Source organism: Diceros bicornis, chromosome 4 (assembly GCF_020826845.1).
Source record: "Diceros bicornis minor isolate mBicDic1 chromosome 4, mDicBic1.mat.cur, whole genome shotgun sequence".
Lineage (NCBI taxonomy): Eukaryota > Metazoa > Chordata > Mammalia > Perissodactyla > Rhinocerotidae > Diceros > Diceros bicornis.
Genome location: NC_080743.1, coordinates 8,301,526 through 8,325,577, shown reverse-complemented (window position 1 = coordinate 8,325,577; position 24,052 = coordinate 8,301,526). Strand labels below are relative to the sequence as shown.

Sequence of the window (24,052 nt, the reverse complement as noted above, 5' to 3'; positions counted from 1 at the left end):
TATATCTAACGAACTCAAATTGTCTTCAAATAATATTTCTTTGAAGGCCAAGTATGAAGATATTAAATCCACTGTATAGGGAACTCATTCACGTATCTTTTTCTAGAATGTAAATTATATTATATTATATTATGACATTTGGTCATTGGCATGTTTACACTAGTGACCACAGTATCTCTAGAAGATGCTCATTTTTCTAAGTAAGTTTATTCTAAACCATTTGCACACTAAGAATTTTAAATTATCTACCTTTTAACAGTGAGAGAAAGACTTTTAAGTGCCTTTGCTAATTAAAAAAAGTATATTTGGAAAGTATCTTCCAAAAGTACCTAAATTAATCTCAGCTTATATCTCAAATAATGAATTCATATACTGGAAGAGTTACAATTTTTGTCATGGGCATCAATGAGTAGAAATAGTTATTCATTAATTACCAAAGAATATATTGTTAACTGTAGTGATATTATCAGTAAAATATAAATAAATGTCGTTTCTGCCTATATCATATGACAATTTTTATTTGCTATTTCTGGCGTGAAACATAGCAACAAGTTACAAAGCAAGGGTATCACAACTGGGTAAATACTACCTCATTGAGTCACTTTATTGCACTCTGTGGCTTTTGTTTTTTCATCTGTAAAATGGAAGTGATATTGAGTAGGAGCCGTTTTAGAAAGATTAAATACTTTTACTTACATCCTAATTTTTCCGGTGGTGATAAGATGATGATGATGATGATGAAAAATTTATTGACTGTTTACTTTGTACTAGGCACACAAGTGGTCTCCATGCATCTTACTTTAACCCATAACACCATTTTGGATGGTGAAATGCCCAAATGTGTCATAAATAAGTATCGGGCAACACAATTTTTGATTTTTAAAACTTTTTGTCCTATCATCTCTACCCGTTAATCTCCTACCATGTCTCCCTTAAGCAATGGTTTTGCTGTGTCAGATGGATTCATCTGCTTTTGGAAATCCCAGGAAGACTACATTTGCTTACCTGACCCTGCTGTCTTTTACACCACTCATGTGATGAATACAATTCCAAAATTAAGATGATTTCATTTTTTTGAAAAGGTGCTGAAAATAAGCATTTGGGAACAGAAAAGAGGGAATTCTAAACACACCTGTTACCCCACAAAGAGTTATGTACTGCATCTTTAGCTGTTGTCTGCAAGGACCCCACTTTAACCCGGGTGTTAGAGGATCCTGAGGAAGCCTGGGAAGGCGAGTAGTCTGAGTAAGTGCCTGAGGAAACACTGTTATTCAGACAGTGAGTTTTGTCAACTTCAGACTCATCAGTTGATTCTGAAACGTAAAGGGGAAAATATTATAATGCTACAAACATTGACAATTATAAACACAGAAAAGTAAGTATGAAAAACAGGTGGCATACCGACTGATGTTAGAAATACATATTTGTAAAATACTTCTATAGACTATGGTGTATCATAATTTACAACTGGTCACTCATCATGCACATGCATTTGTGGTGTATTTTCCACATCAGGTTCACAATGTTACCTTTTTTGTCCTTCCCTAGCAGAACAAGTTTGGGTGGGTACAGAGGGGTCTCAGCTAATGAAGGGTGAAGTTCCCCAATCCTCATTTCATTAGCTGGATGAACAAAAGAATCCTGAGAGATATAATAATACAGGACAAGGAAAGTAAACATTTAAACAATGGTTAACCACGATGGCAATATCTATATTTGGCTCAGTTTTAAAGATGGGGCTCTAAAAGTTAAACCACTCTGGAGCACTAGGAGAAGTGAATCATATGTATTTCTGAGGTAGGCTCTAAAACGTTTTGTTTTTTAATTTAAATGAGTCCATTTATTCATCAGATATTTTTTGAATGTTGTTTATATGCCTGGCACTGTGCAAAGAACTGTGGAGTTTCCAAAGAAAGATAAAATGTCACTCATGCCCTCTGGGGGTTTACAAGCTAGTTGGGGAGATGAGATATAACTCATTATAACAGAGAACTGAATTACGATAAGCCATATATGAGCAATATGATACATATGTATATATGGTATATACACATATAAGAGTTCTAAGGGGTAAACTCTCTTTAGAGTCCTAAAACGAAAGTATATCACTGACCAACTAGATTTTTTTGAATCCTTAGCTGTATTAATGCACAATTGGGTCCTATAAGTCCTGCTTTTACTGCCCATCTCCCTCTTAATTCCTATCGTTTCCCAAGTGGTCTCAATTTCTTTAGTTCTACCATGCCTTCTTCCTAAGGGTTCTAGTTTTCTCATGATCAATCTAGTCTGCTAAATCTTCATTCTAAATCCATTCATTAAGTATAATGAGTAACACTGGTACAAGAATATATCTTTATAATGACAAATGAACATGTAAAAAAACCATGAATTTTATACTTCTATAATTCAAATTATTATTTCCAGTTAACCAGGGAGTGGGAGAGCATTAGGGAAGGCAAAAATACCAAATTATTACTTTCTTCTAGATCTAAAAATATCTTGTCTATGCCCGTGAATAAATAGTGATATAAATTTATGCACAGCAGTTATCTTTATGTCTTTTTTTCTTACCCTTTAGGTTAATTTGAATTCAAAGAATTTTCAGTTTTTTTACTCATTAGCACTTGTTAGTATGGAACATTAACATAAGACATTTAGAAATATTCTGTTAAATTAGAGAAAGAATATACTTGAGGACAAAAATACGATAAATAAAATGGGTCCTGCCCTATAACTAATTGGTTGGTATGGTCAGATAGAAACTCTTATTATAAATTTTAAGGCCCCTGATAGTGACAAGCTCAGGTCTTTGGGTATTGCAGAGAAACATCCATTTCTTTAACTCTTGGCTTAACTTCTGTCTTTTGGGTTGTTTTTGGTTCGGTTTGTATGGGAATATTTGCCTATGAAAAACCTGATTATATCTGATTTTTTTTTCTTTAAAGACTATTTTAGTAGAAGAAGACTAAAAGATCATCGAGCCCAATGCTTTCATCTCCTAGAGGTGGATTCTGAGACTCAGTGGGGCCCAGGCTCATGTGTTATTAGACAGAGATCCAGCATGGAGGCAGGATTCTCTCAGGCTCTAGTCCAGTGACCTTCCCTCATGTTGAGCCTCCTGGTGAGCTCAGCTGTGAGCACAGTAGAGACTAAAAATGCAGGGTCAGATTTGAAGAGGGATAGGAACGAGAGGGAGATTGATGGAAATTCTGGAGATCAAGAGGGAAATCTGTGTTTTTGTGGCCTTTGAAAATTATTTCACCCGTTTAGCGTAAGAAACTTATGATAAAATTTTAAGTTGACAGAATAGAGAATAAAAGGCTTTACACATCTTTGAAGAAATTTCTAAGTAGAAGCAGGTACAAGTTTGATAAATGGTACTATGACAGGCATAAAATATGTTAAGGCTTCCAAAAAGTTTCAGTTACGAATATTTCTATTTTATTCCTGCTTTACCATTTATTAACCAATCAGGTTACCTTGGGCAAGTCAGTGTACCTCTCTAGATCTTATTCAATTCATCAATCAAATGAACGTAATAGATAATAGGAATTAGTGCAAATTTCTGTCTAGTGCTAACATTCTACAAATCTAAATATAACTTCTTCATTGAAATAATATTTTAAAAAGGAAATATGCTTCTGACACTTAACGAAGTATAGGCATTTTGTTTTAGTCACACACACAAAAAACAAACCAAATAGTTATACAAGCACAGAAATGTAAGTATAATTAAAGGCTTCACTAATTTTTTTCCTTATGCCTTACCAATTCAGTACTCAAGTTATTTTGTATGCACAGATCAAGCTTTCATACTTGTATCCCAAAATTGTGACCAAAGCTCTGCATGGTAGCTATGGGCTGACTCAGATTCAAGTTTCTGGCCCTGCTCAAGAATTTTTATTTTGAATTAAAAAAAAGCCCTAGCAAGGAGGAAGAGAGTATGATATCAGCTAATCGTGAACTTGCCTCTCTTCTCTAGAGTTCTGCGGCCCTCCATCTAGGATAACACTACTGAAGCAAGAATAAGGGATTTGCACTGATCCAATTAGACTCTCTTATCTTTAGGAGTGAAATGATGATGATGATGACAAAGATGATGATGAAGAGGATGCTGACCAGCAGTTATGCGGAATGTATTACACGTTTGCTACTGTGCTACTATGCTAAACACTTGATATTACCCCTTGTTGATTATTTAAAAGATAATCTTATTTTTATTGTTATTTAGTATTTTTAAGTTATTTATTATTATTATCATCTTGGTTTTATGGATAAGGAAATGGAAGCTCAGAGAAGCCATAATTCCAAGAGACAAGCTTAATAAGTGGTAGAGCCAGGATTTGAACTAGGATCTGTCCTACTTGAAGGTCTTCTATGTGATACTGTATATGGTGTATTATCTACCCTAAGAAAAGCTCATTTCTAAAATGGACCTTCACAGAACAGACAAAAGTTAACTGTCCAACAAAGGAAATTAATCATTAACTTTGTCTCTATAAATTCTTTTATAAATAGGCTGGAGGAATCAAGTTCCTGTTGAAAAAGTGGGTGAAGCTTTTGGGACTACATCTACAGGTGAAGACAGTGGAAGTTACTGGCAGGGAATCAAATTTCGTGGAGACCCCATTACAAGTACGTTGAACTATATGTCCTTCTGGGGAGGAGACGGAGCCGGAGGGGAAAGAAAAGGGAAACTCCCTTTTTCTACCCTGTTGCCCTTCCAGTGTTCAAACTAAATCTTGTCTCTACTGCTGTAGTGAAAAGGAGCCTAAGGTAGAAATCAAAGGGGGAAAAACACTTGTGTCTGAGCTTTTGAGATTAACAAGTCATTTAAGCTAGTTTCCAAGGGTAGTTGACAATTCTCTGTCACAAGGAGAAAGACGCGGTTCCTCTATAGAGAGAAATGGCACTGAGTCTCCACCGAAGGGAAAAGTGCAGGCCCTTTACCAGCATGGTGGACATGGTGGACAGGTGTCCCGTCAGAAGCTTTCTGCAGTGCAAGGTGGTGAGAAGGATTACGAGAGGAGGCGGCAGGATCAGCACCTCATTCTCTTGTGCAAGGGGAGGGAATTATCATTTGCTGTGCTTTCCTCTGTGCCGATCACTGTGCTTGGAGCTATATAGGAATACTTGTTTTCATCTCCACGAAAACTCCGAGTATTTTAAAGATAAAAAACTAAGGCTCAGAAAGATTTCAGTGACTTGTCGAGGTCACACAATTGGTTACAAGGTAGATTCAAAATTTGAATTCTTGTCTGCTGGACTTCAAAAGCCTTCTGCCTGTTCTCAAACTGTGCTCTGAGGCACCCACGGTGATGTTGCTAATTCACAGGGGTACATGGGTTACTTTAGATATTTGAAGGACACAGAGCAATACTTGACATCAGTTAGACGTTGTGTGAACTGCTACCTCCAGCTAGCTCTCAGTGTCAACATTAGATTGCGCATTCCTTTCGATGACAATCTTTGTGAAGCTGGGTTTTTGGTGGTTGCTGTGATCAAAAATCAAGTGCCACCTGAAAATCAATGTGAACCAGAAATCAGAGTTGTAGTGGTCAATATGATTCCAAGGTTTGAGAAGGTAGGTGGTGTCCATTAGGTGCACACATTCCATGAATAAGCAGTTTTGTTTATTTAAAAATGAAAATATTATTTTCTCTTTCAATTTATGTGTATTATTTTTTAAATGACTTCTAAGTAGAGCATAAATATTTACTAAGTTATTCAGACCTAACTACTTAGTAAATGGAACTGTTAAGTATTTCTTTTGGTTTAGGGTCCTTGTCATAAAATTACTAAGACACTAATGGCAATTGTATATGAAGAGTTTAGGAAGCTAGCCTTTACTTATTTTATCTTACAGCTTTGTTCACTGTACCATTCTCCTTCCATCCTTCTCTCCTATTTCCCTGCTTTCCTCACTCCACAATATTCTCCATTATAATATTTTACCTTTACTCATAATATTATATTAACGTGTTAATATACATAATATAATATATTAGATCATCAGAGTTAAGAAGGATTTCTTTTTATTGGTCATATGGTAGATTGTTGTTAAAATACATGTTATTCAACACACAAGTGATAAAATGTGGATAGGTATGGTAGGCAACACTCAATTAATCACTAATTCAACAAAAATTTAGAGAAATTGTCCTTGCCTTCAATGAACTTCTAATTGGATGGAGAGACATACATGTTACCAGAGTTACAATAGTAAAGTATATCAGTCATTCACTTATTCAACAGACATTGACTGTGCTCCTTCTCTGTACTAGGTACTGTGCTAGACACTGGGAGGACAACGGTGGACAAGACAGACATGGCCCCTGCCCTCATGAAGCTCACAATCTGAAGTTAATAAACAAGATAATCATAAATTTTTTCATTATATTTGATGCTCATCAGGGTGATGTGATACAGCAAATCAGAGGGTCATACTGATCAGAGCGATCAGGGAAGGCCTTCCTGTTGAGGTAGCCTTTAAGCTGCAACTTGAAGAACGAGGAAGTGCTAGCCATATAAAGAACTGGGTGCTGTACACTAAATGTTTGTGTCCCCCCCAAATTCTTATGTTGAAATCTATGTGATGGTACTTGGAGGCTGGGCCTTTGGGAAGTGATTAGATTATGAAGGTAGAGCCCTCATGAACGAGATTAGTGCCCTTATAAAAGAGACCCAGAAAGCTCCCTGGCCCCTTTCACCATGAGAGGTCACAGCGAGAAGATAGCTGTCTGTGAACCAGGAAGTGGGCCCTCATCGGACACTGACTCTGCTGGTGCCTGGATCTTGGACTTCTCAGGCTCCAGAACTGTGAGAAATAAATGTTTTTGCCTTTCGTGACTGAGGGAGGAATAGCCAGCACTTGGCCATAACTGTATACTAAGCCCTGATATCTTTGAGCCTTTGAAATTTTGATTTTAAGTCTCTTGAGCATTGATTTTTACATACAAATAAAATTTGGCTTCTTAAAAAAATGTTTTTGTTTATAAGCCACCCAGTCTACGGTATTCTGTTACAGTAGCTCAAACAGACTAAGACGCTAGGGAAAAAGCAAATGCAAACTCCACAAGGCATGTATAAAGGAAAATGGGAGCAGAGGGGAACCTCTGCGGTTCCTATTCTCCTTGTTGGTACGGCTCTCCTGGGCATATTCTCCGTCTAGTATAACATATGCTACAACTCTTGACAGAGGGTTGGCTAATAGAAAGTGATCAATCTATGTTGATTTACCTTTTCTTTTCCCTCTTCTCTGCTGCATTTATAATCTGTTTACCTTGTTTTGTCTTTCTGTTTTCTGCTTCTGGTCTTGCCTATCTCAATTCTTTGTTATCTCTTGGTTTTCCCCATTTCACCACATGGATCAGTATTTCACGTAGTGTGTGGTACACTCTTCCATGTTCCTGGCAGTATGAACTAAATAACAACGACTAGAAAACGGCATACACTTGCAAAACATATAATAAAAATGCTTGGGGGCTGGCCCCGTGGCTTAGCGGTTGGGTGCGCGCACTCCGCTACCGGCAGCCTGGGTTCGGATCCCAGGCGCGCACCGACACACCGCTTGTCTAGCCATACTGAGGCAGCGTCCCACATACAACAACTAGAGGGATGCGCAACTACGACATATAACTATCTACTGGGGCTTTGGGGAGAAAAAGGGAAAAAAAAAGGAGAAGGATTGTCAATAGATGTTAGCTCAGGGCCGATCTTCCTCAGCAAAAAGAAGAGGATTGGCGTGGATGCTAGCTCAGGGCTGATCTTCCTCACACACACACACAAAAGTGCTTAACATGCACTGATCAGCTAGACATTTGGTTATTTGTATTTATTATACCCGGAAGTTGAATAAATGGAGTATGGCCCTTTAATTTGAATGCAGTAATTTGAGACGAGAGGGTGATACAGAAAGAAACAGCTTCTCCTCGCTCTAGGATGGCTAAAAGCTGGGGAAAGGAGATCTAGAATCTTGATTTTAGAAAAAGTGTTGCTATTACTAGTGAAATTTTAATTCAGGAGGAAAAGGTCAGTACAAGAAGAAAATTAAGAAAGGAGTGGGGTGACTCATAGAAATAAATATAAAGCTGAAGGTTGAGCTTCAATCTTAGCCCTATTTAGTTTGGCTACTCTAGCTAATTAAGAAGCTTAGACAGGCAATGCAAAGCCACCGTAGTGTTTGTAAGGAGGGCAGGATTAGACGTGTGTTTTAGAAAGATCGTTAGCAAGGCACTCAAGGTAAACCAAGAAGTTGCCAGGTTTACAGTAATGCAGGACAGAGCTGAGGGCCTGAGGAGATGGACGAGGTGCCCTTAGATGAAAATGTAGAGGCTTTGGTGATTGTTTGGAAGGGGCAGGGAGTGGAGAGGAAGAAGGAAAAAGAAATCGGGATACCTCCCAAATTCCTAGCTTGAGTGAACTGGTAGATAATGATGCCAGCTGAGACCAAGACCAGGAATACAGGAGCAGAAGCAAGTTCGGGGAGGAAACACTAAATTTAACTTCAAATTTGTTAAGCTTGAAGTGCTTGTGGGACAATTTTAAGATTTTTTTCTCTACTATTTGGTTATTATTAAATAACCATTCATGGCCAAAGCCAACTTTTCCTTGTCTCACCTATCCCCTCCTTGTATTAAGCAATCTTGAGATCTACTTATTTTGTAGTAAAGTTACTCGGTTTATGGGTTACCATGACCTCATAGTTATTTTGATGTTCAACTGTGATTACATGAGATTTAAATACAAAGTGTATGTGTATTTAGTGGGTACCCACTAAATGTTGGTTTTCTTTCTTTTTATATTATTACAGTATCTTAGAGACAAAAGAAAAGTGTGTTGCTTTGCAATTGCATATCCGTAGTATTTTGGAAAGGAAAAAATATAGTAATACTGATTTTATAAGCAAAAGGAAAAAAAAAACAACGAAAATGAGTAATTAATTAAATTTTCTTCCCTAGGTATCCAGCTCTATTCCTGAGGGAGGCTGGTACCTCCACTAGCAGAGGTGCATGCCATGCTTACTTTTGCTCAAGCTTTTTCCTTTGCCTGGAACGCCTTCTTTGCTTTTTGACTTTAAAAGAATCAATCTTTAACCCAAGCTTCAATATGCAGTTCAACCTTCAACTGTTTCACATAACTTTTTAACTGACTGGCAATGATTGCTTCTCTCTCCAGTTTCTTAGAGCATTATATTCTCCAGCACACAATCAGCCATGTGATCATATGGTATATAATATGTTCTCTAATCACTTCATCTGTGTTATGTTTACCTGGCTAGGTTCTGAATTATCTGGGGACTACGTACACATTTTATATTTCTTTTCTCTCTGTCACAGTGTTTAGCACAGTGCTGAATATACAGTTGGTGTTTAATCAATGCAACAAATTGATGTTCTGAAATGAAGATTTGTAAAAGAGTTTTGCCAGTCTAAACTCTTCTTCTGTTGAGAAGCAGGTGTAGGAACTTCTTGATGTACTCATACCAATTATGTTTCTAATGAAGATAAAAAGGTGATAATCAAATTAGCTGAGGAGTAGATGAGATAGTACAGAAGTGGCATAAATGTAGTTGAATTCTTTTCAGACCACACAAATTGATAAGGATAAATATCTGATTCATCCTAAAATACAAGAATTAAGCTTCACATTGCTAGATTCCATAAAGCTAAATTTCAAAGTTGGCTCCCCTTTTTTATTGTTATTTATAGTAGTGTTTCCTATAAAGCTTGTAATCCAAACACAAAAATATTAAAAAAGAGTTGGCTCTAAATTTGATTGGGAATTTTACTGAGATTTGCAGAATAAAAAAAGTCTTCATTTAGTCTTATCTAATGAATCATACAATAAAATTTTGGAGTAGCTAAAGGAATATCATGAAAATGATGTGATACACTTGCTGGTCAGGCCTAGCTGGGGGAGCAAGTTATTCCTTCTGTGTGTATTGGAACTTTTGGAGCTGTATTAATGACTTTAGGCCATGAGGGTGTCATTTATCTGTGATTTATTAAATGCAACCCTCATAGTTTGAAAGAGTAGAGACACTCACTTATATTTTAGGGAAAAAAAATGCACTTATCAAGGAATATCTATTCAGTTAAAAAAAAACATTAGTAATTCCAAAAAATCCAAACCACACTGGCAATTACCAATAACCTTGAAATACCTCCACTGTAATCTCCTTTGGAGCTACAGGCCACTTGTGTTCATATTTTTCTTTCACAGTTTGCTCCGTGTTAGCAGTTGGATTTGAATTCTCAACACGCACTCCATGGCTTGGCTTACCCACCAGATTTTGAACAGATTTTACCATATTCTTTAAATCCTCTGGGTAAGGAGTTGGATATCGTTTTAGGTTTATTTCAACCTAGAAGTTTATAAAAAGAAATTTAACACAAAAATACCTTCAGCAAGCATGTTCACAAAACCACTCCATTGACGTGCAGTAGTATAACCAAATGCAATATAGTGAGTGTTGAGCAGGTTGAGAAACTGTGTGTAGAGTAGAACACATAGTGTTCTTCTCAGATTCTGCCTTGTCAGACTTCTCCCACCCCTGCCCATCTTTCTAGATTGAAAACAATTTTTGGATTATATGCTGTTTTTGGAACTACCCTGTAGATGGTTGAAATAGCGGTAGGTCAAACACTTAAATGACTGGTAATCTCTGAAAAATTTAATTAAGTTACTATAAGCTGCTTTTATACTTTAGAGGCTGTTCCCTTCCCTATCTTAGTTATTTATAAGTAATTATTTTGATGTTAAAAATATCTTTGGAGTATCAATGCAAGCAATGGGAGAAGACCGCAACAGATTTACAAGTAGAGTTATCATGTATTTAAAAAACGGGGAGTTGACAATATCTACTACTCAAATATGCATCAGCTCTATGGTAATTAGCATGTTACATCAAAAGGTAGGGTAGCTAATTCTTGTTAATATCTAAGAAAATATGCTTCAGGGTGGCTTTTATACTTAGTTTTTACCCTAATAAAGTAACATGCTTTGTAGGTAATGTCTTACAATAAAGAGAAATAAAAAATTGAGAACATTTTATAAGATATTCTAGGTAAACATGTAAATTTTGGCTTATATTTATCCAGATATTTGTTTCCATTCTTGAATACATTTTTAGTGTATCAATGTGACTTTAGGAAACATATATATTAATTATTATTCTTCAAATTTAATTTAGAGAGAGACAATATGAGACATTCCATATGGAATATACCATCAGAGTACTTATAATATACTTAAATGGAATAAATACAAATTGTCCATGCTGATTAAAAGGAAGTGGGAGGAAAAATAAATTGATTCAATTATTATTGATTTAATTGATTTAAATATTAAATAATTATTAATTATTAATATAATTATTAAAAATAAATAAAAATAATTACTTGGCCTGGCTTAATTCCAACAATCTTGCCTTTTTTGCATCTGAGTAGAACCAACTTTAGAAAATGGAATGATTTATGTGATTGTGCTGAGTATGTGTCTGTGGAAAGTGTGTGTGGGGGTGGGGGGAGAAGGTGGGAGAGAAGCTGAAGGAGGAAGAGAAAGAGTGGGAATGAGAAAGAAGAGGAGAAGGGGGGTGGGGGGCATACACATACCCACCCCCACACACCCATGTAATTCACGGGACGTAAGAAACTATGATGGTGGTACAGATCTGAGGATTACAAATCTGAATTCAAACACTTTTGCTCATTTGCAGTTTTAGCAAATCCACCAACTTTGTTATTCTAGTATTTCGTCTTCCTTGAGACTCATTTTCCTTATCAAATACTGAGATTGGACTTCACCAGATGATTTCTAACATTCTTTTCAGTACCAAAATTACAAAATTACTTTTCCAATAAATTTTTGGAAAGCTAAAGAAAAACCAGATAATTTTATTAGTGTAAATATTGTTTAAATGTAATCTAATCTTTTATACTTCCAAATAAATAAGGATGAAATTAATAATATACAGAAAAAAAGCTACAAAAATATAACCCAAGAGAAAGTTAGACTTTACCTAAAAAAAGTATAAGTTGTTAGAGTGTAATATAAATATGTCTCAGGGTACTTAATTTATAGTGCATTCTTAAATAAACATAAAAAGAATGATATCCATGCTAGACAAAATCCATTGCGATGCATGCATTCTTGGATGTGCTGTTTAAATTGGTATTAGAAATGTTAATCACAAATTAAATCTAAGTTTTTAATTATATTGTTGAACTTGTTTAAAAGTACTTGATATCAAAGGGCTAAAAGTCAAAAAACTACATATAAAAAAATGTCAGTTGAAGAATGGTATGACTATTGTGCCAATTAAGAGCATCCAGTGGTGTATGAATGAAAAATAATTTTCAAGTAGGACATTAAATTAAAACTCTATGCACCTTAAAAAATTCTCAATGCTAAAATTATACTTCTAAATTGAATCATAGGCAAAATAAAAAAGTGAAGTATTCTTACTTAATTTAATTACATACTTCATTGAATAATGTAAATCTATTTTTTGTAGATGCCATGTCCCATGTGACACAATTAGATGACTAGTTACTAATGGCCACGGTACCAATATTTTCTAATTATTTCATAAGCAAGTTACTGTGTTATTTTGGTCACATCACCAGAATATGTTTGGGTATTTTATCTCTATAAAAAATTTAAAATCTAGAAACAGAAACAGACTTGTCATGAAGCCAATGAAACTTAAGCTTTAGGGCCTGTCACTTGAATGGGCTCTTTCCAAAGCCTTGTGAGGGACCCCAGTTATGTATTTACATGGTTATTTTATACTCTTTTTCTTAAAGAAGCCCCTCCCCAGACTGTGGAAGCTTCAGGTCTCATAAAACTTGGATTTGTTCCATCTAGATAAGAAGCTTCTTGCTTCCCATTTACTAGTCTACCAGCAGAACTTACAGGACTTGGAGTTAGAAAACCTAAATTGAAGCCACAGATTTACTCCCAACTAGTCAGCCACAAATCTTTCTGTCTAGTTTCTACCCATGTAAAATGGGAATGATAATATCCCTACCACACACTTGGGTTAATCTAAAGTTAAAAAGAGATAATAAATGTGAAAGTTCTTTGAAAATTTATCAGTTCTATGCAGAGATTAGATACTATTTCTAATATCAGATTCTACTTCTGTATTTTTAAAATCTGGATTCCTTTGGCAATCTAGATTCTACTATATATATGTCCAACCATAACACTTGTAACTGTCTGGATATTTTTTCAGATTATATGCAGTAACAACTATCGTTTATTCAGTATCTGCCATGTGCCAGGCACCAGGCAAAATTTTTTATAGGGATATTTAATTTATTATTAATTGTTAATATAATAAATAATATTTATATTATTATTTACCATATAGATTTAAATATAAGTAAACAATAAATGGTTATAATTAATAACCTATAATTAATTATAATTAAATCTCATTTAAATTTCACAACCTTTTGTAGCATCTGTTCTGATTTTACAGAAAGAAAAACAGGCTCAGACAGTATAAGTTACTTGCCGAAGGTTATCCAGCTATGGCAGCCATGTCCAGATTCAAACTCAGTTCTTTGGCTCCAAAGCTTATGCTACAACAAGTGTTACTTGGTTAGAGCTATTTTCTGGTATAGGTGCAGCACATATTTGTACAATCGTGTGGAAGAAATACTATATATCTAAAATGTGAACTTTATTGAGTTAAATAACAAGATAACTTCAATTTTTTAAAACATAAAGCTAATATTTTATAATTTATTTTTAAATGAAACTATAGTATTTTATAATCATGTTATGTTTGTAAGCTCTGTAAAAGCATATTTTATACTCTTTTACAGATTGTTTTCCTTCTTACTCTTCAACTCATGCACCCAGTGCTTCAGAAATGAGTAAACATGATCATAAACACAACTATATTAATAGTTCAGTAATGCCCAAATACAAAAGCAGTTTCTTTATACTTTAAATATATAGGCTAAAAATATTCCCCTACTCTCATGTGGGATGAAACAATATGTAAATTCATTTATTATACACATAGATGGGAAAATCTGTCAATTATGTTCTCACTCAAATGTTGTGTATATCACTCACCATAAAGTATTTGCTCATTTTACGTATACATTTTATTAAAATGCAAGATTTTACTTAAATGTTATTTTATTTTAATTTTGGAAAATAGAAATATTTCACAACACTCTATATATCTCATATCTAAATAAAGTGCAGTAAATGCAAATAGCAGCTGCAAGATGTTGGAGACTCAAAAATTTAGCAATGAAGAATGAATTAATGTTAATAGCTAGGGTGTTTAGAAATGATACCTTGAGTTCACATAGAACTATGGTTTTCTTATATAATAATTAATTCTCATTTGATTTGATTGTAAATTCCAGTAAGAGAAATAATAGTTAATGCTTTGATTACTGATTATTAAGTATCTTATTCTAGGAATTAATTGGGACATTTTACAGAGAGGGGAAACCGATAGCAATGTTAGTTAGGAAAATGCATTCTCATCTTGCCTTATATTGCAGAAAGAATATAAGACACAGAACAAGAATCTAGTCCATTACATGTGGATGGCACAGTTTATAAAATGCAGTGTTCCTTCACATCCCATTAAGATATTTTTTTTTTCCATTAAACTCTTAAACACCCAACCCGCTGAGATAAGGCAACCCTATTTGCCACAACTCCCAAACCAATCTTCTCTTACAGGAATTCTCATCATCTGTGCCTTCAAATTAAAGGGAAATTGATACTTTTCAACAAATATTCATTTTTGTGCTTGAAGTTCACTCTCAGAAAATCTCAATTCAGATCTCATGTTATTTTAAGAATCTAGTTAATCTCCCCCAGAGTTGATATTATAAAAAAAATGTATGTATGTGTGGGGACAATTTAAATTGTATCAATAGTGTCATCAACATTCTGCCCAACTATTGGTATTCCCACACTTTAGAGAAAAAAATCTTTAAAAATAAAAACATAAATAAAAATGAAGCACTCAACTCAAAAAACATTCCAGATAGCCCACCATTAGGTACCTGATATTGGTGTTCCCTCCCCTCTGACTCAGTTCTCCCCATGCCACTGCCAATGTCAATGAACAAAAATTAACTTGGGATCAAACACTGGCAATTGGAAGGTTTCTATATGATCATTTCTTACCCCAAATCATGCAGAACATACCCCATTAACCACTGTTCCAAGGTTGCCTCTACAAGGGGGATTCTTCTACCCCAAACACCTAGGCCTACCTGTCTGCCACTTAGAGAGGGAAGAGTGGTGGATTGTGCTGCAGCTGGCAGCGGAGTACACATGCTCCTTTCCTGCTGGAGGCCACTTATGCAACCCCATGCCAGCTGTGGGTCATTCTGGGGGACGGGCATATCTTGGATCTGCTGATCACACCTGGCCCATGGTGTGCAGCAATCGCCAGACAGTCTGGCAGGTTGGAGAGTAATCCCACGCTGGCCCCTTTCCCAGGGGGCTTGGCAGGAGAGATCCTGTGGGAGAAGGAATCTCCATTTTCTGGGAGAAAGAGGAGCACTGTAGCAATACTTTCACTTTATCATTTTTCTACTCTTGATTTTTTTTTTCACTCTGGGTAATGCATTTAAAACAACCAGTAGAAAATTAGTTTTAACTCTATGTAAGAAAACAGCACCAATATCATATGAAGATAAAGGGTCACAATTTCTTCACACAATGCAGCATTCATACTACACTATAAACGCTATAAGTAGGGCATTATACTCTAGTCCATTTGGAAGTTGATGGCATAGGTCAGTGGTTCTTTTTTAAATTTTATGTAAATTAAAGGTAAAATTGTGCTAAATTTGATGTACATGTAATGAACCAGAAAAGCGTGATTAATTTAGTGTAAGATTTCAGTGTATTCCATTCATCATACTTCCATGATGATTTATTTAGAAGTTTGTTTGTGTTCTAATTTGTCCAATAGCCAATGGCATTGGAAATATTCAAATTAGTCAAAGCCAAGTAGTTTGAGATTTTGGAAACACACATTGTTTCACCAATATATAAATAAACCAAATATAAATAAATATACAGAAAATGCACTCTAAAGTATAATGATCCTACTCTGATTATAAACAAACTTGATCACATAACACACAAACAGGGCTTCTAAATAACTGTTGGCATTTACTATACTTTATGTTTTCATTGACACATATACCAGAGTATATTAAATACACTCTTTTCTTCTTGGATCCTTTGAATATAGATTTTTAGAAAGGAGTATGTAGTTTTTGACATTCAGTGAAGTAAAAGAGTGAATCAGAGGTCCAGTATAGAATGCATCATCTATTGATTCTGGATTTAACATATGAAATCCTTAAGAGAAGAACTGAAATGTTCTAAAGGTCTTTGTTTACTTTTAGTTTAGTATTATTTTTTCCAGGAATTGACAAGTTAATAAAAAAATGTCTCTTTGGTTATTAGATAGCACTAATCAACCATCCAGAAACATTTTTTTTTAAACCCAAATCTTTAACAAAATTGTCATTTTGATTTGGGAATCCATTTTGGGTTCTCCACAATGATGCAGGTAGGCCTTGTCAATTACCTTACAGTCTAATTTTAGTAAGGTTCTAGAGTGTGTTGGTTTAAGAAAAATTTTAGAGAATGTGGGAATGAAGGAACAGAAAAGAACACACTATTAATCTAGATCTATTAATAGGATGCGTATACAATTACTCAGGTAATTAGTCACTAAGAGTGAGAGCTGTTAGTATCCATGACAGAAAAAGCGCACAAATAATACCATAAAAAGTTAATGAGATTCAAGATGTTGCCATGATAAGCTGAATTTCTGATGTTGATAAAATCCATATCAATTCTAATGTTTTCAAATTTAAATAATAGAAATATATACATTTTAAAATTCAATCTTCTTACTTGACTTAGATTAGTTCCTACATAGGATTTTTTAAAATATGCTTTGAGGTGAAAAAATTGAGGTTATTTTCCCTCAGGAACATCACCTGCTATTAGGCACTCACCTTTAAAACTCATAACTTCTTCTCAAATATCCCAGGGACGTAGAAGCTTTCAGGGAGTTTAATGCCAAAGTAATATATTAATCCATTGGCTCTTCCATTATGTATATTTTGGCCTCATACAGTCTGCATGATGCCTTGCTCAGTGATTAAAAGAAAACCATTTCAGTGTTTCGAAGATGTAATACGATGGGCTTTGGTAAAGCCCATCACCCAGGTTGGTTTGTTGGTTTTTTTGGCTTTTTCTCAGCTTGAATCTCTTTCATATTGTCATTCTGTAAGATGGGGTGTCATATCAAATTTGCTCAGTCACAACCGGGACATTAGTCTCATTCAGAAGCACACCAATGCTTCCAAAATTACCATCCTGCTATAATGAAAGGCTCCACCATGAGACTTGGAGATGTATCTGACCTTCTAGCAGAGGTCGCTCAATTTGTCCCAAAGTCTATTTGAATAATAACAATGGACAAACAAAGATAATGAGAAGAAAGAAGTGACAAAAATTAAAATGTTCACCTTAACTTTCCCAGCATTTTCATCATCTTCCTTTTTGTCTTCAAATTCAAAGGCAACAGTCATGCGTTGTTGTCTCTGCTCTTCCCACAGTGTAGGGTTAAAGCTGTCACTGTCTGACTGGAAATCTACAGTTAGATTCCAAAGTATTATTGCTTTTTTTACATCAAGTGTTACTAGTAGAGCTTAGTACACTATGCAAAAAATGGTGATAGGTACTATGAATAAATACAAAAATAGAAAAAGAGAAAAGGAAAGAAAGAAGAGAAGGAAAGAAGGAAATAGAGAAAGAAAAAAAGAAGGAAAGAAGAGAAAAAAGGGAATAAAATTCCCTTGATATTTGTTACAAGGTCTTTTAACATCTTAACTCAAATTCAGCTTTCTTAAGCTTACATTAATTGCATATTGGGATTGGAAAGTTTTCCAGTGTAGAACGTAGGCTCACCAGAGGATAATAATAATAATAGAGAGAGCTGGACTAAGCATTTTAAAACATTATCTTTTTTAATCTTCACACTAGCACAATGGTGGTATTAATATCATCCTCAATTTACTAATGAGAAAACTAGCTGAGTTTTAAGAGACTTCCTCAAAGTGATACAGCTTTTCTGTGGCCAATGCAGAATTCTATTCCGTGACTGTGTGATTACAGAGCCCATATCTGTAACCATTAAACTGTATCAGGATTTTATAAAAGCTACTACATGACATTGGTTTTTCGATAAAGTGTCTATGATTGCAACTGTTTTTTGGTATGTCGGGGGAGCAATGGAGGGGAGCTTGTTTTTAGGGTAACAAATGTGAAAAATTTAGTCTGTAACATTAAGATCTCAATTAGTCTAAATATGTCTCAAATTAACTGGGAAAATAATGGCTTATAAATCTTTAATTTACATCAAAATATTGGCTAAAGGTAACATCTTTGCAACATCATTGTGAAGGTCACATACAAATGCAATAAAAGGGCTGTTTAGGCTAAATTCTTTTCCAAAGGATAACTTTATTGTATATTTCCTTGTTAGTTGCAAAGATTCTGAAAATTCATTTATTACACTTCTGCCTGAAAAACCAAAGGGTGACTTCCTTAAAGTTCAAGAAAACTTTTCTATTATCAACTCTTCCTCCATTGCCCCCCTCCCCCCACCCCCCGACACACCAAAAGGAATTAAGGAGAACTCCTTAACATCACACCTTACCTAACTAGATCTACCTCACTCTCAGGAACAAATTAGGGATTTAATCTTCGAGACTGGATCTCAGAAAAGACCAGTGAATATGAGATATTTTTCATTTTCTCCTACATCCTTTTGAAATGAAATATTTTGATAATCTAGGGATATTAAAATGAAAATATAAGTAAAGTTGCAAGAATAAAACATAATCCTTACTTAAGACTTTTCTTATACCATATGTAAACACAGTGACTTTTCAAAAGATCAATTGATTCAAAAGATCAATTTTATTGAAGTCTAAAAAATACATATGAAAACAATCTTCCATTTTCCTACTTCTGTAAGTCAAAATTTGAACAAAAATATCCCAAAATGATTCACTTACATTGTAAGTCAAAGGCTAAAGACATTTATTGTAATTATCCCTGAAAATAAGAAACATATAAGCAAATAGTTTCTTTTAAAAGTTGGTCTCATTCAAGTGGATTGGATGGATTTAATCTACGGGTGGATTAAAGCGGGTTTACTCTTCCCAGAATTACTTTCTTGGAAGTGAGGCTATAGAAAATGTGCATGACAGCCTGTGCTGGGTTGGGCTAAGGAGCTTATGCTGAGTTCCAAAGGGTAAAGTACTAACCTTTTCTAAAAATTTTATGAATAATGTGATCGTAGGATGGAAGACTTAATTATTGAAAAAGGTTTACGTTTTTCAAAAAGTATTCCTATCATAGTTTCTGACGTTGCTTAGGGAAACTCAACTTGAAAAAGAAAGAATGGTTGTTATTTGCAAGTCATCTCTTTATGGTTGACTCTTAATGTGAAATAATTTGGGGCCTGAGATCACTGAACTAAATGTTTAAATTGTGATCATGAAATTAGTGAACACAGGAAATAAACCAGCTCATTAAACCTTCTTTAAGATCTGACTCTTCTTAGTTCATTCAATTAGTTAACATTTGGTTAACCAGTCCTGTGTCATGCAATCCACAAAGAGAAGTTGCTCCTAAAAGTCAACGTTATTTTCATGTAAGATATAACATGAAGAGTTATGTTTCTGGAACTTTACTTAAAATATTATAGTGTGGAAGATAAGAGTCATGCTTAGAGTTAACCCCCAAATGATTTATGTGTGTCATGTAATTATCTTTATAGCTTTGCCCATGGCCAGTACTCCTGGCCAGAGATCAGAATGAAATTAATTCCTTTTATCCATAATCCTATAAGTATGGGAGAAATTTCTACCGACAATTTACCTTCATCACCACGAGGTTGCTGGGGAAACATGTAGTTAGTCAATACTCTTTGCTTTGTTTCTGGATGGGCTTCAGTTTGTAAAGGGATAAGGGCTTTGGACTGGAAGCAAAAATATATAAATTAGATTAATAAGATAGCAAATATGAAGACTATTTCTTTTATATAAGATAATGGTCAATAGTCTGGCCTCACTGAGGCTGAATGTACAATTAAAAGAAAATCAAGGAATAAAGTAATGAAATTAGAAAGTATAAGATAAAATAAGACTACTGCTGAGGAATGTTTTCAAATTCCAAGGTCTTCATGATAAGATTTTCTTTTTCTCTCTTTTTCAAAACCTATTCGTCTTCACTGAGCAATATCAATTTTAATCCTGAAGAGACCAAAATGTACTAATGTTTCAACTAAGTAAGCCTTTGACATGATTCTATACGCCCATTCATTTTCACGAACTGTTGCCCTAAAAAGACAAATGGAATCTGCTATCAAATTCATGCTATGCAAGATCATCTGTGAATTTAGTTAGGTTAAAACATAAAACATTTATTTTTAAGAGATATTTTTGTAACCAAAGATAGAGTGCACATACAGATGAGCAACTGTACCTGTATCTGATATATCACACGATATTTACCTAGGGGTGGTTAAATTTCATTCTCTATTTTAATTTGATTTCAGAAATACTATTTTTGAAGAGTGTTTTAGAACTCTATTATATACAATGTATACTGTATATAGAAATATATTAGAAATGATCACATTATCTAATGTTTTAGAAACCTGCTTATTTCATGACATTGATTAATAGGAGTGAAGCACAAAGGGGATTTGGGATACCTACTTGTCTCATGAAACTGAGTCAGAAACGCATTAAATCACTGTTCTAAATAAAAGTTAAATGGTGCAGTCACTGTGCTGTTCATTCTCCCACAAGAGTAATAAATCACAATATTAGGGGATGTTTTTTCACAGTGCAAGTCTGCAGAATAGACTGTTCCATTAGCATAGTTCTCATTGATTCCAGAAATGATTTATTTATAATGATAGATTGATGCCTTGAAAAATCTATAGTTCATTGATAAGATTTGAATTGGAATGAAAATCTAATTTTTTACTCAGTGGATGAAAGCAAGTGCTGTAATGACTATAGGAACACAAACATTATTCTTACACTTACATTTTACATTTTGTAGATGTTTATTTTAATTTTTCACAAAAGTAGTCCAATACCTAGAAGTCTGAACCATTCATTTACCAGTAATGCTGCTTTTCTGCTCAGGAAATAATAAATAACAATCTAAATTCAAGATGATTTCTTTTCATTTGACTATTCACATTTTTGGATAGGTGTTTCAAAATTTTAGGATTACAAGAAAAGAGTAAAAGAGGACTAATAAACTATGTCAAAATTGTCTCTCACCATGTTTTCTAGGGGCAAATCAGCTGTCTGCAACTGCTTCTTGTTATTTTCCAGTTAATAAAATTCTTCATTAACACTCAATTACTGATTCAATTAGAATCTATTTTTAGGAGTTTAAGGAATAAATTCAAAACAATTTCAGAGAAAATATTGATTACGGTTGCAAAGGATATCTGCAAATTTCTTGAATAAAGTTTTAGAATTAAGTTGATTATAATTAAATGTATGAGAAGAAAAAGGAACATGGAGGATAATAATTCCCTCTTGTGGGGATTGTGGTAATGATTTCTTATCTTTACCTTCAGAGATATAATTAAAGTACATCCTCTAAGGACATATATGTACCACCTAGAGCTAAAAAGCTATAAAAATTATCATTTTGTGCATTAGATCTCTGACAATGAAGTAGATGCTAAACTGAAGTATTTAAAGAGGGTGGGGATTATAGTACTGTTTTGTCTACAGCAATGAAATACAGATTAGAATTGCTACCTTTACAAAAATCTCTCCTCTAAGGGATAAAGAATCTATTTTGTAGTAATTATCAGAAGTATCTATCGGGATTAAATTAGTAATCAAAAGTTTCAATTAGTGTTCATCTTAATAAGCAAAATAAATCAGGTAATAAAAGTTTTTACCTGATTGTCAGAAAGCCACAAAGCTGCAAGCTCCTTAAGTTTGGTAAATGAGAATGGTAAATTCTTCAACCTGCAAAAACAAGAATTATAATAGTATGGGTGAAGATGGGTAAAGTTCATTTTTATGAAGAATTATTTAAAATACTGTAACATTGATTTCATTCTTCTCTCCAATTCTTTCTCTACTGACTAGCCTGAGAAATCTTTAAAAAGTGAAAAATCTCCTGTTTACAACCCTTTAAATGCTTCCTATTGTGTCTAGGATAAGTCCAAAAACGTTAGCATGCCTTGTCAGATCTTACAAGATCTGGCCTCGCAGAATCCCTCCAGAAGCTTCTTCTGCTACTCTTTTCCTGACGTAGTCGGCACCACTGGCCCTGTCTCAGCCTACATGAGGATTAGCTAAACCCTTTCCTCTGTCTGGAATACTCTTTCTTGCATGCTCCACTTGACTAAATCCCACATGTCCTTTAGCTCTCAGCTTAAACGCCATTTTCTCAAAGAGGCTTTTTCCTGATTCCTCATTTAAAATATTTTTCCCAATCTAGTCTCAAAACACCTTGTATTTACTTTCATGGAACATATCACAGTTTGTAATTACATATTTATTTTTGTGATCATTTTTTCACTGTCTGATATCCCTACAAAACATGAGGGCAAGGGGCCATGTCTGTTTTACTACTAAAGGAATTTATAGCTCCCAATGTGATGTTGCCTCCCGAAAGTGTGTCCTTTTGTTCCTTCATCCTCGTGAAGTACTGTGTAGTAGATATTCAAAGAGGGAATCTTTAAAAATAGCATTTTGAGATTTATGAAGTTTGGATCAACTTTAGTATTCAACCAAAATTAACTATTTAGCTTTGGCTTCAGCCTTTGGAGGGCCAAATTGCCAGATGCCTACTTCAACATCCTATCTGAGATCTCTGAAATAGCATGATCAATAAATTGTGATTACATAGGTTATCATCACAGCTAGTCAGCAAAGTGCGTAATACAAATAAGGCATGCCAATAGATTTATTGTTAATTTCTGCATGTTCACTTTTGGACACAGATAAGCACTTTAGAAATAACTTGGAATGAAAATTTCCTTAAGTCTTTAATATGTTGAATTCTATCAGTCAGTTGATGAATAAATATATTTTGATAATGGAAGTGGAAAATGTTGCAATAATTAATAAAGATTGTGGAAGCAGTTAATTTTATGTCTAAAAGCAGTTAAGTAGTTTCAAATAATTTAATAAATATGAAAAGATATTGACAGTCAATACACATATCAACAGAGTGTATATTAGCTAGACAACTTTAGGAAGAGTGTAATAATGTTTCTGAGCTAATAAATATTTGTAAAACATAAATAAGAATTTAAAGAAGAATAACAGAAATTAAATTATATAATAATTCTCTTTTTACAGAATTATTTGTTATACTAGCAATTACAGCATTAAACCAAATTACATAAAAGATGTTTCTAATTTTTAGTTATTTAATTTTATTTGAGCCAGATATTACGAAGTAAGGTCTTATGGGGAGAATTTTTCACATTATGTGGAGATGAATTAAAAGTAGAATATCAATTATGCCACATCAAAAATACATGAGGAGAAACTCTCCAGAATCATATACAAAACATCCACGACAAGCCATCATCAATCTGGTCATAAATGCAGAGTATGAAGAAACGAAAGCAGCTGTTAGAGAAGGATGAGTTACCCTCATTTTTCCTTGCCCTTCCAGTGACTTTCATTGAAAGTGAGCCTCTATTTAATATCACAAATGTGCAAATAAGTTGACCACAGGAGCAATCTTGCTGTTGACAGTGCAAAGGAATAATTGTTCCTGAACTATAATACCAAACGTTTAAAATATATTATAAATATGAAATTATAGTAATCATGACTTCTGGACATTTCATATTTAATCTTTTATCCAAGCCATTCATTCTCTGCAATGTTCAACTTTTGGTCTCAGCTTTGGCTGAATATTGTTTTTAACCTCAGGTTAAGATTCATTGATGAATTCA

General features: G+C 34.3%; 1 protein-coding gene across 3 annotated transcripts in view; it reads right to left on the bottom strand.

Moving 5' to 3' along the window:
• The window catches only part of LRRC7 (leucine rich repeat containing 7), a 395,243-nt gene that overhangs the window by 84,487 nt on the left and 286,704 nt on the right, over positions 1-24,052 (bottom strand). For 2 of the 3 annotated variants that reach the window (XM_058537060.1, XM_058537063.1), the window contains exons 13-19: positions 22,031-22,100; positions 19,972-20,071; positions 17,550-17,674; positions 15,264-15,512; positions 10,166-10,366; positions 1,530-1,641; positions 1,133-1,313 (exon numbers count right to left, since the gene is read on the bottom strand). In XM_058537060.1, the coding sequence (XP_058393043.1) occupies positions 1,133-1,313; positions 1,530-1,641; positions 10,166-10,366; positions 15,264-15,512; positions 17,550-17,674; positions 19,972-20,071; positions 22,031-22,100 (1,038 nt within the window). The remainder of the gene's footprint in view (positions 1-1,132; positions 1,314-1,529; positions 1,642-10,165; positions 10,367-15,263; positions 15,513-17,549; positions 17,675-19,971; positions 20,072-22,030; positions 22,101-24,052) is intronic. The other variant, XM_058537067.1, reaches the window with a different exon arrangement.